Source organism: Leptopilina boulardi, unplaced genomic scaffold (assembly GCF_019393585.1).
Source record: "Leptopilina boulardi isolate dan_hultmark-lab unplaced genomic scaffold, ZJU_Lbou_2.1 LbouV2_248, whole genome shotgun sequence".
Lineage (NCBI taxonomy): Eukaryota > Metazoa > Arthropoda > Insecta > Hymenoptera > Figitidae > Leptopilina > Leptopilina boulardi.
The window spans coordinates 559-21,267 of NW_026137805.1; the positions used below are offsets into that span (position 1 = coordinate 559).

At 24.1% G+C, this 20,709-nt stretch overlaps 1 protein-coding gene across 2 annotated transcripts in view; it reads left to right on the forward strand.

The window, feature by feature from the left end:
• Positions 1 to 651: 651 nt before the first annotated feature.
• LOC127280459 (homeobox protein TGIF2-like) overlaps positions 652 to 20,709 on the forward strand; it is a 73,059-nt gene continuing 53,001 nt past the window's right edge. Inside the window, exons 1-2 of one of the 2 annotated variants that reach the window (XM_051303443.1) lie at positions 652 to 1,354; positions 16,415 to 16,558. In XM_051303443.1, the coding sequence (XP_051159400.1) occupies positions 1,339 to 1,354; positions 16,415 to 16,558 (160 nt within the window). In that variant the 5' untranslated portion in view covers positions 652 to 1,338. The remainder of the gene's footprint in view (positions 1,355 to 16,414; positions 16,559 to 20,709) is intronic. The other variant, XM_051303441.1, reaches the window with a different exon arrangement.

A 20,709-nucleotide genomic window follows, 5' to 3' on the forward strand; every position in this document is an offset into this window, starting at 1 on the left:
AAATTTATTATTCTTTATTTCATAGAATTTAAATTTCTACCAATTGTGTTTTGCTAATATTTTATTTATTTAATTAAGTACCAAATGTACCATATTTAAGCACCACTAATTAATTACAATTACTATACAATAATTAATAATAATAATAATAATAAGTTTTAATACTAATTTTCTATCTTGTCTAGAAAAAATTTAAATTTTCCGCTCTTTTAATTTTACACAGTTGGTACCACCGACTGCGCAACTGCAAATAATTTCAATCCGTTTGGCTCATTGTCAGTTTTCGCCGCAAAAGTCACATCGGCACCGGTTACTTTGATAAAATACAAATAAAAATTTGCAATCATTAATTAAAACAATAGTAATAATTGATAACAATAATCTCGGTAATCTTTAAATAGTTCTATAATTAAAAATTAGAATAAATTTTGCAGTGTTATTCGCGCAAAAATTATATGAGAAATGAAAATACAGTAAAATTTTCCATTAATTTCATTAAATATAATAATAGAGAAAAAAAAATTATTTATTACAGAAATATTAATTATTTGTAATTAATTTTTAATAAATTTTATTAAAATTTTTGAAAAAATTAAACAAAAAAATTATCTGCAAAAATATATAATAGAATATATAGTTTCGTTATTTTACCGGCAGATGTCGTTAATTCGCAAACTCGAAAAAGATGGCGCGAGGGGTTCAGTGGGGTGCCGGCAGTATACGAAACAGTACGAAAAACCGAAGCGCACCTGTCTGTCATCGTCGCCGACTGTCAATTTCAAGACGCTGCAGTAACAACAGAATCATTATAGGGGGATAAAAAAATTTTATTTTGAAATTTCAATTTTTTCAAGTGATAACAGTGAAAATTGTGTATTAAAAATACGTGACGTGAAATCAAATGTACGACCATTGATCGTTTTTAATTCAACGGAAAACGCGATATTTCGTCTCGTTGTTGTCGCGCGCTCACTGAGAAACACGCGCCGGTTATACGAAATTTTTTTTTTTTTTGCACAAGACGCTCTCTTTGAAAAGAATGGACGCGCAAATATCGTGCAAAAAAAATTTTTGCCGATAATTGAGAAATAAAAAAACAAAAGTGAATAAATTCCCGCTGGCGGGACAATGTAAATAAATAATTACATTTGGAAATTATTTTGCCTCGTGTCTAAAATAAAGTGACTTATAATTGGAATAACATTTTTGACAGCTCTCGGGAGAGCTCAGTGTGTGTGTGTGTGACAGTGTGTGTCAGTGTGTGTGTCTGTGAAGTGTAAACAACGTAAAATCATTTTGGTCCAGGGACATTTTTAATCATCCAGTGGCGTTGCAAAAATGGAACAACTAAATGGTGAGTAAATTTTTGTTAAATTATTTTTATAAATTTCATTCTGTTGTTGTCAATTTGCCGCTACATTTATTTTTGACGCTGAATGCACGTGGTTGTGGTTACCGCAACGCGGCGCGGGATTGAGAATTTAGTCGTCTACACGGGGTTCACATACCTCGTTTCATGGAAACTCGCTTGTCAGTTGTCATTATTTATTTTCGTTCATTTTTTTTTCGCGAAAAAAAAAAAACAATGACGATTTTTTTTTTTTTTTATGACGTTTCCTTGGTGATATTTTTGGCAATTGTCAATACAATTTTGTTTGACAGATTTTCGGTTTTCATTCTAATTTATGTATTTATGAAAGACAAAATGGGATAAATAACCACGTGGTTTGATTTGAATTTTTATTTTCTGTCACAAATTTTTTTTTTTGTCAGTTTTTGATAACTTAAAAAATTTTTTTTCGTCGATATTTTTTTTTCACTAAAATTGGTGGAATTTTTTTTTTTTTTTTTTGACAGAGAGACAAAAGAAATATGTCTTGGTATTGTATTTTCTTTGTTCGGTAACGAATTCATTGTCCGAATTTTTTTTTTGTTTCTTTGTATAGAAATTTTGGGAATAGAATTACATAAAGGGAAAATTTAAAAGGTTAGGTATTTTTTCTTGCGGAGGAAAATATTTACATTTTTAAAGGGATTTAAATATGGGGAAAATTAACCTCAAAATTTTGTTTGAGCACGTGTTTGAAGTTTTTCCTCTTTATATCTTGTCACTTGAATCGAATTTGTCATTTTTTCTTCATTTCTTTTATTTTTCGTTCTTTTTTTTTTTATAAAACTTTCTTTTTATATTAATCAAATTTCTTTGGGAAAATTATTTTTTTGTGTTTTATATATTTTTATATTTTCATTGTAACTTATAAAATTGTTTTCTAAAATCTATTCTCAGGAATATTTGAGTTTTACGGATTTGTTTTTTTAAAGGATAAAATAAATATTTGTAATAGTTTGAACAAGGATTGTTTCAGAAAAAAAAAAATGACAGTTAAATATATTTTTCTTGGAAATTTTATCAGAATATACGCACCTTAGTGATTTTTTTTTCAGAACTGTAAAATAAACTTATTATCGCGATATGATTATTTCTTATCTCTCTCTTTCTCCCTTTAAGGGTCACTTTTGAAAGGTTCGTAATCTCTCAGGTTTTATGTCGTTGGAAAGAAAGAAAAATTGTAAAATTATTTTGTAAATTATTTTTAACAATTGAAAATAATATTAATTATGGAATAAAAATTGGAAAATAAAATTCTCTTTTAATTTTTCATATTTACTATTTTGCAAGTTTAGAAAACTAAAAATAAATAATGGAAAGTTTAAAAAAAAAATCTAATCTCGCAAGTTGTATATTATTAGCTGGTTGTAAATAGTGAAGGAAAATGGAATTAAATTGACACCATATCAAGTGGTGTAATGGTCATTGAGCATTAAACTTCTTCTTTAGCTTGCGGTCTAGATGAATCTTTGCACCAACTTTATCTTTCGTTCTCTTACGTAAAAAGACTTACATTTTCTTTCTCTCTCTCTCTCGCTCTCTCTCTCTCTCTCTCCCGGCAACTGACACTTCTTATTACGTAGGCAAAATGTCAAAACAGGAGATCAAAGTATTCATGTTCAAACTTGCAAAACAGCCTCTGCTTTTAATGTTATCTATAGTTATCAATGGGGACCTCTCGTATCTATATAGGATTATATTTTCTCTCAAATTTGATTATCTTTAAATAAGTTTTCAAATATATATAATAATGATAAAAGAAATTAAATTTTTTTTTACGATTAAAAAAAAAATCATTTTCTTGAAAATACAATATCTATATGTATTAAAAAATATTTTATCTAAAAATAGTTTTTTTTTTTTTGCTTTTTTAAAAGTAGTGATACATTGTTGACATTCAGTTTTTTTCCGCACATAATATATTATTTATACAATATATATATATATTACATCACTGCAATTTTAATCTCTCTTTCTCTCTCTCTCTCACTTGAATTGGTTAAAAAAAAAATAAATATAATAAAAATTTTTATTGACAATCGCGAGATGAAAATGAGGATAAAATAGTGATAACAGGTGCCTCTGTCTGTTGCGCCTAACAATAAACTTCCAGGAAGCTATTCTCTCGTTACGTCACATATAATATGTTTTAAGAGGTTCATTTAATCACAAATTATTCTCTTAAACTTTGCTCTTTTTTTTTGAAGAGAAAAATTTGTTTTATTAAAAGAAAAAAAAAATTCGTCAATTTAATATATAGTAAATATTTTTTTTTCGAATATTATTTTTTGTGAAACAAATTTTTATTGTTGAAAATAATATTACTATTAATATTATTATTTTTATTATTATAATCATAATAATTATAATTATTATTCTTATTATTATAATTATAATTATTTTATTATTATTATTATTATTATTATTATTATTATTATTATTAGAAATACTATTATTATTAATATTATTATTTAAAATAATTTTTATTATTAAATAATATTTCCGAATATTAACCAATACTTTTTTTATAAATTTAATTAATAAAATTCCTATTTGTAAAAAAATAGTTTCTGTGTGAAATGTGAGATATTTTTTTGATCTATATATTATTATTATTATTATTTTTTTTTTCTCTCTCTCTGTCAATAAATGAGAATTTTTATTGGAAAAAAAAATAATATCTTTGACGATAATAACAATATGTGACATTGTTACGAAATATCCTAGTCAATAGACAGACGTTACCCGGACGAACGTCGCGGCACCGGCGCTAGGTGAATTACTAGCTATTTCCATGAGAATGCAATTAGGTCGTTTTAACTTATTCATTTCTTGTTGAGTTGTCCCTCGAACTGACTCTTGCATAATATATAAATATCCATTCTTCTAATTCTAATTTTTAAACCATAATGTATATATATATATATATTTTTTTTTCTCAATTTTATTTTCATCATGCTCTTGAAAAGTCAAAAAAAAATGTAGATTTTGCCCTTTAAACTATTTCAATAGAGTTTCTGAAAAATTGGTATTTTTTTTTTCTTTAACATAATAATGTAATTTTTTCCGCTTTGAGAAAAAAAGAGGGAAAATTTTTTACGGTGAAATTCACTGCAGGATTTTTTTTTTTATACAAAGAAATTGTTGATTCTTTTGTTTTTGTTATAAATGTGAATTTAATTAATTTACAATATATGATCAATTATTATTAATAATTATTAATTATTGTAAATTAATTATTATAAATTCTAAATTACCTATTGTGAATTAAATATTATTAATTATTATAAATTACAAATTATTATAAATTGTAAATTATTATTAATTATAATAATTAATATCAGTATAATTATTTACAATTATCAATTAATATTATTAATTACATATTAACGTCGGTGAAGTTCACAATGTTTATGATCAACGATTGAGAAGAGAAAATATTTTTCTATGCAAATTATTTATTTAACAAAAAATATTTTTTTGCAACGTTTCTTGATGAATAATTTTTTGAAAAAAAAATTGTAGGCAAAAAAATAGTTATTATTTTTTGAGTGAAAAATATATATTTTTTTTAATCGTTGATCATAAACGTTACAAACTTCATCAACGTAATTATTATTAATTATAATTAATTACATTATTATTAGTAATAAATTATTACATTATTAATTATTATTAGTTATAATTTATTATATTATTAATTATTAATTATTATTAGTTATAATTTATTATATTATTAATTATAAATTATTATATTATTAATTATTGTGAATTAATAATTTTCATTAATTAAAATTATAATTATATTACAATTAGAAATTTACCAACGCATTGAATCGAAATGTCTCCTCGTGATAATTTGAGTAATTCGAGACACGCGCATTGCATTCGAAACAAACACCGTGACTTTTATTGTCTAATTTTGAACGGACCTTTAAAATGACAAGGAAGAGCCAAGTACTTGCCATTCAAAATCAAAATGTTAAGTTCCCTAGATTCTTTTTTTTTTAATTTTATTTTTCGAATTTAATTACAAGTAAAAGTAATTCAAAATAATTAAATTTTTTTTTTTTTTTTTTTTTTGAGGAGGGAAATAGTGTTAAAAATTTTTATAGAAAAATAAACGTTTATCACATGTGAGCCTTTATATAGAGAGACAGACTGACAGCTGTTGCAGATATCGTCCTTGCATGGGGGCGCATTTCTTGTCGAGGTGTTAAATTGTATAAAGATAAAAAAAAAAAAAAAAAAATTGCAAGAATTTTATTTCATAATTCCATCGCTCTAGGGGTCACACACTCGGGACAAAATATTTCTTCTTTCTCCCACGAGTAAATTTTCATTTTTTTTTTTCTTATACAATAATACTAGTTTTACTGTACATGGATTTTATTTGAAAATAAAAATTTTTCTATAATCTAAATTTATTAATTAATTAAAACTAAATAAATAATAATATGGCAAAAATTTATAAATATATTAAATAATATAAAAAAAAAATTTCCAAAAATATTTTATTTCAAAAAAAATTATTTTTATTTAAGAGAATGAAAAGAATAGTTAATTATTAATTGATAATTAAATCTATATAATTAATAATTGTAATAGTTACATATTTAGTTATTAATTAATAAATATTAAATATACATAATAAATTAATAATAATAATAAATTTTTTTGGTTTAGAAGGAAACGTGGAAAATGAATAATAATAATAATAATAATAATTGTTATTTTAACAAAGAGTAATAATAATAAAATTATAATTGTTATTCAAAAAAAATAATTATTAACAATAAATTATAAAATTTACGAAATAAAACAATATTTTTATTCACAGTTTCATGATATTATCAAGGCTTTCTCGCTTGTTTACAATGATAATCTAAAATGAATATCTTGAAAATTAATATAATATTAGAATTTATATATATATATACATATCAAAAGAATAAATCAAAATGAAAATTTTCAAAATTCAATAACATTTTTCTATCAAATCAATATATTATATTATATATCAGATGTTTCGTAATTCTTGCGCTAAATTCTTTTGTCAAAAAAAAAAAAAAAATGTTTCAAACACTATTAATAGATAAATTAGTAAGAAAATTTAATCGTGACTTAGATTTGGTATCTTTAACCGAAATTATTTTTCGATAAAATAAAATATATATATATAAATAAAATTTTTTCTGGTAATTTTAATTAATTCGTATATATATATATATATATATATAAGTGAAAAATTAATACTAATTTTTTTTTCCTAATGGGATTCTATATGCAATTTATATATCTATGTGGGAAATAGTTATATCTACGAATCGACTTGAACTTTCAGATCGCCAAGTCTGGAATTTGCAAGTAAAATAAGCTCAAATGTACGATAAGAACTTGGATATATATACGAATTCGATTTGCAACTCGATTCTGTGTGGATCGCTTTACATTGTCTTTACTATCTTCGTTTCTATTTAAAATGGTTTTTTTCACCTAATTAGTATTTGTCAAGTATTTTCTATTTTGAAATTTTTTTTATCTTTTATATTTTTTATTTAATACACGCTTTACTTAATTTAATACTAAAAATTACCTTTTAATAATTATATACTCTTTATATTATTATTATTATTATTATTGTTATTATTATTATTATTATTATTATTATTATTATATTTTTATTATTTTTTTTTCTATTTTTCTATATTTTTATTTATATATTATTAGAAATTAGATATACGCCCGCCTTTATTTGTAATTAGTTCTATTAGAGCGCCACTAGGCGGCACTATTTTGATTATACACATATGCAACGCTGTGATCTTACTTTTTACTACTTCTGCACGGAAAAAACAAACTAACTATTTTAGCACCAAACTGCTTTATCCTTTATTAGTATGCAATTTCGTTTACCTATTAAAGTATGAAATAATGCTTTTTTAGTTTAAAGTAAGTCCATACTAAATAAGTATAATGGTTATACTCTTTTAGTAATAGTGACGTACTTTAAAAGCATAAAGTTGATGCCCGCGAAGTACGACATATAATCTACCTAAAATAGCAAGAGCTTCTTCCTTTTTGGTGTATAAATTCTTGCAACCTGCGTTTTGGCCTATATCGATATATCAATGGTTGGAAGGAGAAGGAGGCGTGGCCAAAACGCAGGTTGCAAGAATTTATACACCAAAAAGGAAGAAGCTCTTGCTATTTTAGGTAGACTATATGTCGTACTTCGCGGGCATCAACTTTATGCTTTTAAAGTACGTCACTATTACTAAAAGAGTATAACCATTATACTTATTTAGTATGGACTTACTTTAAACTAAAAAACCATTATTTCATACTTTAATAGGTAAACGAAATTGCATACTAATAAAGGATAAAGCAGTTTGGTGCTAAAATAGTTAGTTTGTTTTTTCCGTGTGTGATCTGCTTCAAGTCGTTACATCGGCACCTCGTGTTCTCATTTATAATTCATTAATATAAAATTCAAATAAATACTTAAATATAATAATTGTGTTTTTCTATTGAGTGTCCCAACACCAAAAAAAAACTCACTTTGGAAAGGCAAAAAAAAGCATAAAAAATAAAATTTATGCCATTTTTGAAAGTTGAAAAATTTCGATAGTATATGGTTTGCCATTATCTTCAGGCAAATAATATTCAGTCTGAAAAAGATAGTATGTAAATCACATCATCGTAATGTTGTCACTTTGAAAAAATAATATAAATTTAATTTTATGATTTTTACCTTTCCATTGATCGAATTTACATTTCATAAAATATTTACATAGGGGATTTTTACTTATTCTTTTTCTTCTTTATTATTATTATTTTTTTTTTTGGCTTAGGGAATTTTAATTATTATTATTTTTTGCTTAGGGAATTATAATTATTATTATTATTTTTTTTTGGCTTAGGAAATTTTTTATTTTTTGCTTAGGGAATTATTATTATTATTATTATTTTTTTTTGGCTTAGGAAATTTTTTATTTTTTGCTTAGGGAATTATTATTATTATTATTATTTTTTGGCTTAGGGAATTTTAATTATTTTTATTTTATTATTTTATATTATTATAATATTTGTAAGTAATATATAAAAAAAATTTTTTTTTTGTCAATGAAAAAAAGGGCGAAAAAAAATACCAATCGTAATTTTCTTCTATGACTTCTATAATAATCGAACAAAATGTCTGATGATGTAGGCTACATTTGATAACCTCTCGAACTGTTTATATCGCCCCCGCCAAATGATATGTTTGTTTCACGTTCTAATGTAAAAAAATCTCCATGGTTTTTTTTTCTTTTATTGTGGCTTTTATAATTTTTTTTTTCACTGCCGTCTCTCTTTTTTTTGACGGCCTTCATTTGTATATATATATATATGTCTGTTATCAGTTATACGAAAGAGTTCAATCGGTAATTAAAAAAAAAAAAAACACAGATTTCATATAAAATTTTAATTTTTTTTTTTTATTATATTTCTTTATCACATTAATACTTAGCGACAAATCAATTTTTATAGTGTTAATGACCTCTGTAATGGTAATTACATTTTTAAATTTCATGGGAATTGTTAATTTTTTTTGGTGATTTATTTTTTTTTTTTTGTGATTACGTCTATATTTAAATATCTAATTTTTTTATTATAACTAATAATAATAATAATAATAATAATAATAATAATAATCAAATTTTATTACCATTTGCATTATTAATTTTTTATATTATTAATTTAATATATTATTAATTTTATATTATTTATATTATTAATTTTTATTACCATTTACATTATTATAATTATAATTGTATATAATTATAATAAGTATTATTATAATATTATTTTTAATATTACAATTATAATAAATAGTATAATATAATATTAATATAATATTATTATAATTTTTTAAAAATATTTTTATAATATTTTTATTATATATAATTTATTACAATAATAATAATAATAAAAAAAAAATTTTTTTTTATATAAAACGATTAAAATTGGCAAAAGTCGAGCTTTTAATGTACATATAAATATATAAAGTGAAAGAGAGAGAATGCAAACCTCCTCGTGTGAATGAAAAACGTATTGCCGGGCGTCATGAATGAATTACATCATCGAGTCGGACTATCGTGATTTAATACCCTCTCGAGACTCGATTATAAAATTAGGTGAACTATTTTGTTGAATTTTATATATGCAAATTACTTTCTCAAATAGTGAAAAAAAAAAAAAAAAAATTTCTCATTTATTTTCAAAATTATTTACAAATCTTTTATGAAGCACTAAATTTTTTTTTTTTACTATTTTCTCCTTTTTTCTCAAATTTAGTATTTGTACAGTTTTTTAAATAATATTTTTTATTTTTCAAATTACATTTTTTGTGAATCAATTTCCAAGAGTTATTAAAATATTTATTTAATAATGATATGTTATTTATAAATAATTAAATAATTTGAAATATTTATATTAAATTTTACATTAATTAATTAATTTAATTTTAATTAATATTAATATTAATCTGTTTATTTAATTATTATTAATTATTTTATTAAATTATATTTTTTAATTACAATAATTAAAATTAATTATTAAATTAATTTTCTTTCTATTATTATATAATGACAATAATATTTTTTTTATTATAATAATATAATAAATAATAATAATGTGTGAAATTAATTTTGAAAATAAAATTTCCATATAAAAAATGTGTATTAAATTATAAAATGCATAATTTTGAGAATGCGACAGAAGTTATAAATATAAAATACAATATATATATATGTATATATATTTTGAGGGTGGCGCGTCGTGTGCTAAAACTAAGGATAAAGAAACAATGTGAAATATAACGAGTTATGAGGAAGGATTAGTGTCACATATTCCAGGTTATGCGTTAAGCGGTTAAAATAATTTTGGACACGGTCTCTATATAAATATATATGTGTATGTGTTGCAAAATTGAGATATGCAATGGCGTCTATCTCTCTCTCTCTCTTTTGCTATATACATACATGACACGAGAGATGAAATTTCACATATTACTTTAGACATTAATTTGATTTTCTCGCAATTTTAATAATAAAATATTATTTATTTTCTTGTTTTATAAACATTTTACAGTTAGATTCAAATTTTCAATTTATTTTCCTATGAAAATTTGTTTGTTTGAATAATTTTTTTTTAAAATTATTTATTACTTAATTAACAACTATTTAAACAATTTTTTAATTAAATAATTTAATAATTTTTTTTGATTTTTTTTTACAAAAGTAAAAAATAGTGAATTATTATTTAAATACTAAATTCGATTATTTTTAAAAATTAATTTTTTTCTTTTAAATAAACTTTTAATATTAGATTATATATCTATTATTGAAACTTAAATGAGATAATAATAGACTACGAATGCAAAATGCAAGTGATGAGCCGAAAGGCCAGCTAAATTCGTTGTCTGACCGAACAGGAATGTCCGAGCACTCTTCCCTCCCTCCCCCCTCAGACTCTAGAAAAGATTTATTTCTCGAAGCTTCACGAAAAGAAAAAATAAAATTCTAAACTTTTATTGATAATATATTATAAGCAAAAATTTATTTTATTTCAATAAACAATTTTAATTTTCAAATTTTATTTATTCTTATAATAAATTATGTAATGTAATGATACAGTAATAATATATAATATAATAATAATAATAATAATAATAATAATAATATAAAATAAAAAATAATAACAAAATTAAAAATATGATAATAAAAAATATAATAATAAAAATAATAGTAACATTATAATAATTATATAATAATAAATTTTAATAAAAAAATATTTAATTAATATAGTAATTAATTTCGGGTGGTTTTTTTTAAATAATTAAATTATATAAATAAATTATTAATTAATTAATAAGATAATGAATTTCGAAGTTTATATATATATATATATATATATATATATATATATAACTGTACATATAATAATGAAAAAAAGTGAAATTAGTGAAATTGCAAGCTCGACTAAAGTTGAGCGAACTAAATAGTCCTAAAGCTCGCCAGACTTACCCTCGTCTTATTTTCTCGCGTACATTACTGACTCATCGTTCTCGCGCATCTTCCGCGGAAACACTAATGACACTTACTGACCCAGTTTCCGCTCCACAGAAACGTAGACGATAGTTTAATTAATTTCAGAAAAAAAAAAATTAAACATAACTTTTTAATAATTATTTTGAAAATGCAAATTTTTTTAATCATTTCTATTTTTCCGGTTTTTTAAACAAATTTTTTTTCGAGTTTTTACAGTGAAAATTAATTAAATTTTTATTAAATGCATTATCAATTATTAATAATTATTACCAAATATTTATTATTTTTATATTATTATTATTCTTATTATTATCTATTATTGTTAGTAAATTAGTAATTATTAGCAAATATTTTATTATTATTATTATTGTTATTATTACATTCTTCTTATTATTATTATAAGTTATTTTAATTATTATAAATTATTGTTAGTAAATTAGTAATTAATTTATTATCAATTATTACTAGTGAATTAGTAATTAATTTATTATCAATTATTACTAGTGAATTAGTAATTAAATTATTATCAATTATTATTAGTAAATTATTAATTATTTAATATCAATTATTTTAAATATATTTTTCTTTCGATATACGAAACAAGGTAAAAATTTAAATAAATAATAAATGAAATCGAAAAAAAATAATATTCAATTATAGTAATTGAAAGCAAAATAAAAATATGTTGCATTTATCAATTATTATTAGTAAATTACATGAGCGATGTTATAGCTCGGATGGTAAAGCGCCTCGGCTTGCGATCACTAAAGTTAAGCACAGCTGTGTACGGCTAGTACTTGGATGGGTGACCGCTTTGGTACTCGCAATATAATCCTGGTGTTTTTTTCACTGTAATCGCGATTTATCAGGCGGGAAGTTTAACATCGAGGATTTAATTAATTAATCAGCATTATAATTAGTAATTAAATTAATTAATCAGCATTATAATTAGTAATTAAATTAATTAATCGTTAATTATAATTAGTAAATTAATTAATTATAATTAGTAATTTAATTAACTATTAATTATAATTAGTAATTTAATTAATTAAACAGTGTTATGATTAGTAATTTAGTTAATTAATCAGTGTTATAATTAGTAATTTACTAATTAAATTAACTAATAAAAATTAGCAATCACATAAAAATATGCAATTCAATTGTGTTTCAAAACCAAAACTGAATGCCTTTAAAAAAAAAACAACAAAAAAAATGCCTTAAAGTATAAAAAAAAAAAAAACAAAAAAAAAATTGTAAAGGAAAAAAAAGTTGGACGTCCTGTCGACAGAGAAGCCGACGTGATCGACGAGATTCCCCTTGGGTCAAAAAAGTCGCAAAGACTCCGTTAACACTCTTCCGTCGTGTCATTAGCGTTGACGGTCGAACGCCCGATTGGCGGGACGGAATTAGATCGATATTAAAAATAACACAGACATCTCTCTCTCTCTTTCTCTTATTCTGTCGGCAAATAGATGTTGAATTCGTAGACGAATGAGTGACTGCAGCCGATGCTTGAGTCAAGATATGTCTCCTCCCCCCCACCCTTTTCCCTTTCCTTTCTAGTTAAAATCCCTTAACGAGGTGATGTAAAGAGAGGATGGTGGGGGGAAGAAAGACACGCGAATTGGTATATATACATACATAACATTTAGAGTCGAGGAAAAAGGAGATTTCAAACCCGGTAGCGCAGCGCGTTGGTGTCGCGATGATGCTTCTGTGTCACATGGGGTATATTTAGAGACACCCCAAAAAAATACTCCTTTGCCACTCTCGGACTCGCGTACACGACGCTTAAATTCTAATATTAAATTTTGAAATGTTTTTTTTTCTATTTTTAGAATTTAAAAAAAAAAATTCCTTTTTTTTTGGGTACTTTCTTTCTTATATATTGTGGTTTAAATTTTTGCAAAAAGCAAGAATTTTATAAAAAGAAGAAAATCTTTATTGAGGCAAATTTTCAAATTTAATTTTTATTTAATTTTTTTGGGTTTATTTTTAATTTTCTTTCTTTTCAATTAAATTTTCTTTGATTTTCATTTAATTTTCTTTGCTTACAATTAAAATTTCTTTAATTTTCATTGATTTTCATTAAATTTTTTATTTAATTTTCTTTGCTTTCAATTAAATTTTCTTTAATTTTCTTTTATTTTCATTTTATTTTCTTTGCTTTCAATTAAAATTTCTTTAATTTTCTTTGGTTTTTATTTAATTTTCTTTGCTTTCAATTAAATTTTCATTAATTTTCTTTTATTTTCTTTGCTTTCAATTAAATTTTCTTTAACTTTCTTTGCTTTCAATTAAATTTTCTTTAACTTTCTTTGGTTTTGATTAAATTTTCTTCGATTTTCATTAAATTTTTTATTAAATTTTCTTTAATTTTCTTTGATTTCCATTTAATTTTCTTTGCTTTCAATTAAATTTTCTTTAATTTTCTTTTATTTTCATTTTATTTTCTTTGCTTCCAATTAAATTTTCTTTGATTTTCATTTAATTTTCTTTGCTTTCAATTAAAATTTCTTTAATTTTCTTTGGTTTTGATTTAATTTTCTTTGATTTTCATATAATTTTCTTTGCTTTCTATTAAAATTTCTTTAATTTTCTTTGGTTTTTATTTAATTTTCTTTGCTTTCAATTAAATTTTCATTAATTTTCTTTTATTTTCTTTGCTTTCAATTAAATTTTCTTTAATTTTCTTTGATTTCCATTTAATTTTCTTTGCTTTCAATTAAATTTTCTTTAATTTTCTTTTATTTTCATTTAATTTTCTTTGCTTTTAATTAAAATTTCTTTAATTTTCTTTGGTTTTGATTTAATTTTCTTTGATTTTCATATAATTTTCTTTGCTTTCAATAAAAATTTCTTTAATTTTCTTTGATTTTCTTTGGTTTTGATTAAATTTTCTTCGATTTTCATTAAATTTTTTATTTAATTTTCTTTGATTTTCATTAAATTTTTTATTTAATTGAATTTTCATCAGATTTTCTATTTAGACGAAATTTTATACATCAGATTCTCTAGTTCATCGAATGTTCATATTTAATTCACAAAATATAAGAAAAAGAGAGAGAAAACATTTTCTTGACATGTCGCCAGGACCGATTGCCAAAAAGTATATAAAAAATCAATGCGACTGTAGGCATCGATCTGTTTTCATCTCGTTATAGTCAGTTGTTGTATCCGTCAATCTAGGACTTTTTACAATTATTGTCGATAAAATCAAATATTTAAAATTCTTCATATAGATGCGGTAAATTCTATTTTTTTAATTCAGTGGAATTTAAATCAATTTTCCGTGGAAAAATTAATTTATAATTAATTAATTCTAATATTAATTATATCATGTGTGTTGAATTTTAATTTTTATTAAAGAAGAAAAAAAAGCCACAGCTAGAAGGATTCGATCCCAAAACTATTGCGATGGTAATCCATGCGCTTAACCACTAGACCAACTCGACAATACCTTTTTTTCGCCATTGACATGAAAAAGTGTCTTTTTTGTGCCTGTTTTGGGCAGATAAAGTAGCACTTTTTAAGGCAGTTTGGGCCAACTGCCTAAAAAAGACTTTTTTAGGCAGCAAACTGCCGTATAAAGTCTTTTTTAGGCAGTAAACTGCCCTATAAAGTCTTTTTTAGGCAGTTGTTAATTTTTGCATAATTTTTTTTTTTGCTTTTATTTTATTTATCAATTTTTATTATTTTTTTTCTTTAAAATTGTTTCACTTTTTCATAACAATGGCGAAAAAAATAGCGTATGTGGCTCGCACGTAGTAATTTTTAGGTTCGGATGATTTCAATACTCGCTGTCTGTGCGACTTCGGTTCGACTCGGCTCGCTTTCGGCTCGACTCGACTCGCCTTCGGCTCGTCTTCATCTCACCTACAGCTCGCCTTCGTCTCACCTACGTCGCACTAACGACAGCTCGTACTGAAAATTACATCCTCACCTAAAAAGTACTACTTTACGTGCTTGCCACATAATATACTATTCTTTTTTTTTTTAAATTCATATCATTTATCATTTATTATTTTTTGCTGAAATAAAAACAAATAAATTGAAATTTTTTTTTTAATTATTGAGGGGAAAAAAATGACTAAATTTAAAATTACTTTTATTAAAATTCGTTTCCCTTTTTTTCCCTCCTTTTTTTTTTTTTATTTTTGTTCGTGTTGTAATAATAATTAGGCCGAGTCGAATACTTTCAAAGAAACCAATTGACACGTTCAGGCTAACGAGAGTGCAAATATTCTCAACACTCTTTGAAATTGATTTTAACCGTTAAGACCAAATCGGACTGAACGTTTAGAATCGATGTACTAATAAAAAAAAAAGTTCCCCTCTCGGAAATAATTGACCACACTAATAGAGTCTTTCTCTATATTGCAATATATATATATATATATATATATTGCAATCGTTCGATTCTAATTGTTTTCTAATAGAAAAGAAAACCGTTTATCGATATATAAATTTTTTTTTATTTATTTTCTCTGATAATTTATATTATTTTATAATTTTTTTAATTTTAGTACTTCGGGAAATTTTTTTTTTTTAATAAATAAATAATTTTATTTTTTGAGTGAGAAAAAGAAAGACCCAAATAATAACCCCCTTTTGAAGACGTCGAGTGTAAAAAAAGTGGATTATATGATAACCCTCTCTTTAAAAAAATATTTACTACAGGAAACCGCTTTTAGAATGCATTTCCGTTTGTTTATCTGCACTTGGATATGTTTTTTATAGAGCGACACAACTGTATATGAAATCGCGCTTACGAATATGAATTTTTTTTGTTTAGTAAAAAAAAAAGAAAGAAAACAAAAAACACAGTAAAAATCGCAAGAAATTTCTCTTCGTGTAGTATTAAAAAAAAAAAAAAATTTACTTCCTTTGATTCTATGTGATTTTTAATTAAATTTAATTAACTTTTTTGTAGGAGAAGTACTGCACATTGACTCATTCACTATCAATAGACAATCGAATTTGATGGACGCACGATTAACAGATGCAACAATTGATTGTGTTCCACATGAACACTTGGAGAAGAGACCACACTCACCAGATCTTACACATACAAAAGGTAACGATTTATTATTGAAAAATTATTATTATTATTATTATTATTATTATTATTATTATTATTATTATCTGTATACAGATTTCGCTGCATAACGCCGCCGCCGCTGTTTTAAGACTCTGAATATATCCGCAAATCCCCTCTTCCTCACCAAAAATGACATAAATTTTGAGGTTATGTTCGTTTCAAGACTCTGAATATAGCCGAAAGCCCCCCCCCATCCGCTCACCAAAAATGACGTAAATTTTAAGGTTATGTTCGTTTCAAGACTCTGAATATAGTCGAAAATCCCCCCCCTCGCTAAAAATGACCTAAATTTGTAGGTTATGTTTGTTTCAAGACTCTGAACATATTCGCAAGTGGAGGTAGATTCCCGCCAAAAATGACCTAAATTTAGAGGTTATGTTCGTTTCAAGACACTGAATATAGTCGCAAGCCCGCCCCCCCCCCTCCCTTACGTTGAGGAAGAGGAGGAGGTGGATTTTCCGTCAAAATTGACCTAAATTTTGAGGTTATGTTATTTTGGTGGGAAACGACCAAGAAACAAACATAACTTGAAAATTTGAATATTCAAATTTTCTGTCGCACTCACTCTCATGCATTGCCATGGTACTCTCTAAATCTGAATTAGTAAAAATGTTTACTAATTGAAATTAGTGACTCACTTTTTGCTTCTGAATTAGTAAAATTTTACTAATTATTAGTAACTTTTACTAATAATTAGTAAAATTTAACTAATTCTAAAGCAAAAAGTGAGTCATTAATTTCAATTAGTAAACATTTTTACTAATTCAGATTTAGAGAGTAACCTGCAAGCAGTCAAAAAAGGTATGAGGAGCGCCTTTAGTGAATAGTTTATAAATTACTTAACGTATATTACTTTTTTTTGTCAATTAAATTATAATTCAATTCAATTAATTTATTTAAAACTTGTTATATATGTATAATCTATATACTATATTCTAATGATTTCTAAGTAGCACTTATGTAGTAGCATTTACAATGCATATTTATGTTTTTCTTTATATAACTAACCCGGAACTATTTTTATCCCGGTGTTATTGTACTTGCGAGACAGAGAGAGAAAGAGAGGGAGAGAGAGAGAGCCACATACGAATGCAAGTACGTAATGCAGGTCGCGGTTACCGACGATGCAAAAGGAGAATGAACAAAATGACAGTATTCTGAGAGTGCAATGCTTCTCTCTCTCTTTCTCTCTCTAAAATACGCGCGACATGAGCTAAACTTAGATTAGCTTTGGCTTAGTCAAACTTAGATCAACGAACTAACATTACCTTATAGTGCTGCTTTGGCTTGCGAGTTAGAATTTCGTCTCTCTGAGAAAAAAAAAATTTGTCTTCCCTCACCCCCCCCCCCCCCCCCCATACTGTCTCATCGTTTCGAAAAAATTTACTATTATAGTCAAGTGACTAAATTTTTTTTTCTTTGTTTTAAAATAAAAATGACAATTTTAGAACTTGGAGAGAAATCACTATTGAAATTTGAAGAATTTGTAACAGAAAAAAATTTTAAAGTCGCGAAGAATCGAACTCGGGTTATTTTTTTTTTGTTAACTGAAGCACGTAACCGCTGAACCATTCTGAATTATGTATTTTTAAATTACTTAAATTGTTATTCATAACTGATATTTAGTGCTATTTTTGTTATTAATATTAATTTATTAATAATTATTAAAGTTAATAATTATATTCATGAATTATAATTGATAAGTTATACGCGTACCAAAATATACCTATAATAAATAATTAATTATTATTATTGAATACTTTTAATTTGTTAGATTTTATAATTTAATAATTAATTGAAATTAATTTTTTATTTAATTTGTTTTTCTTGCTGAGAAGGAAAAAAAATTTTTTTTCACGATTGAAAAAAGCAAACGTAAGGGGGATAAATAAATAATTTTTTTTTGGTCTTTTTTTTTTTTTTGAAATTTATAAAAGATTTTGAAATTTAATCCTGAAGATATTTTATGTCTCTTTAAAACCGATTCACTTGTGAAACAGAAGCTGCATTCCAGTCAGCAACAGGTTGTTCAATCCTGTATGTGCCCCACCCCCCCTCACCCCACTTCTCTTGCCCCTCTAAACACCCGCCTGTCCCTAAAGGACAACGACGACGTACAACCGGAACTACAGCATCACACCTACTTGATATAACACGCCCTCTCGTTACTTGATATAAAATAATAATAATAATAATAATAAATTTTGCTAATATTTAATTGATATTGCAAATTTATTTATTAATTTACAACATTTCTTTATTAATATTATTATGTTATAAAATATGAAGAAAATAGATTACGGATTTATATTTTTTTTGGAAAAGAAAATTTATGAAAATAATTCTGCTTTAATGTGATAAACAAATTATTTTGTTGTTCAACTTTTAAAAAATTGCAATTAACATTTTTAATTGACCAATAGCCAATCTTGAATCAATGCCAATAAAATGCGTTTATTTTGTGTGTATGTATGTATGTATGTGTGTGTGTTAGTGAAAATGTAACCCAGAAGCAATTTAAATGCACTTCAAATTGAAAAACACGCACTATACTCTCGAGATCTAAAGACGCGTATCTTTTGATTGAATCACTCGATGAAAGACAATTATTTATGTCTTTTATACTATTTAACTCTCATATAGGTATATATATATATATATATATATATATATATATATATATACGTTAACTTTAGTTTCTACTTTATTTTTTCGATAAAAAGAATTGAAAAAATTTCTTTTTTAAATCTTAAAAATATTTTATTTATTTTAAAAAAATGAATTTTTAATTAGTTTTATTTATTAATTAATATATTTTTGTCATTTTTTTTCTAATAATTCTCCAATGTGATAATGTGCATAAATTTTTTATATAAATTTTTTTTATTTTGTATATATATATATATGTATATCACAGTATGTATTTATATATATTTATATTTATAAATATATATAAATATATAAAAAAGTTGTACGGTTACAAGTGAACATCAGGAGTATAGCACGTGTGAAGTTGTAAACTAGAAATACCTCCTCGCTCGTCATTCGAACCTGTTCCACATGCGTCTGGAATCTCACATATGAGCGAAATTGATAAACAGAGACGTGTATATATATGTATATAGTACAGAATTACTGTTTCACTATCAAAACTATATTACGAACACTTATTTCTTGAACTTGAATTCTATATTTTTTTAATCAGATCAATTATTCAATTCGGGAAATATAATTTACTAATTAACATAATTAATTAATTCTACAATTTTCAATTTATTTGACAATTTACAAAGTATAATGAAAATTGTTATTATTATTATTATTATTATTATTATTATTATTATTATTATTATTATGTACGGTACTATTTAGTACTGTATATCATATTATATAGTATAACGTATTATGCTGTACTATTGTTTTGTACTATATTGTACTCCACAGTACTTTTTGGTACTGTGGAGTACTATACTGTACGATACTATACTGTACTATATTGTATTACATTTTATTATTTAGTACTGTATGGTATTGTACTATATTGTACTACACTTTATTATTTAGTATTGTACAGTATTGTACTATACTGTACTATTTAGTACTATGCGATACTACAATGTAATATAATATATTATAACAATTTACAGTATAATATATTGTACTATTTAGTACTGTGCGATACTATAATGTACTATATTGTACTATTTAGTACTGTGCAATACTATACTGTACTATATTGTACTATTTAGTACTGTGCAATACTATACTGTACTATATTGTACTATTTAGTACTGTGCGATACTATACTGTACTATATTGTACTATTTAGTACTGTACGATATTATACTGTACTATATTGTATTACACTGTAATATTTAATAATGTGCGATATTATACTGTAATACATTGTACTACACTGTACTATATTGTACTATATTGTACTATAATGTATTATACTGTACTGTATTGTACTATAATGTATTATACTGTACTGTATTGTACTATATTTTATTACACTGTACTATTTAATACTGTGCGATATTAAACTTCACGATACTGTACTATACTGTAGTACAATATTTTTTATATCGTACTGTACTGTAGAATGCAGTACATTATGATGTAAG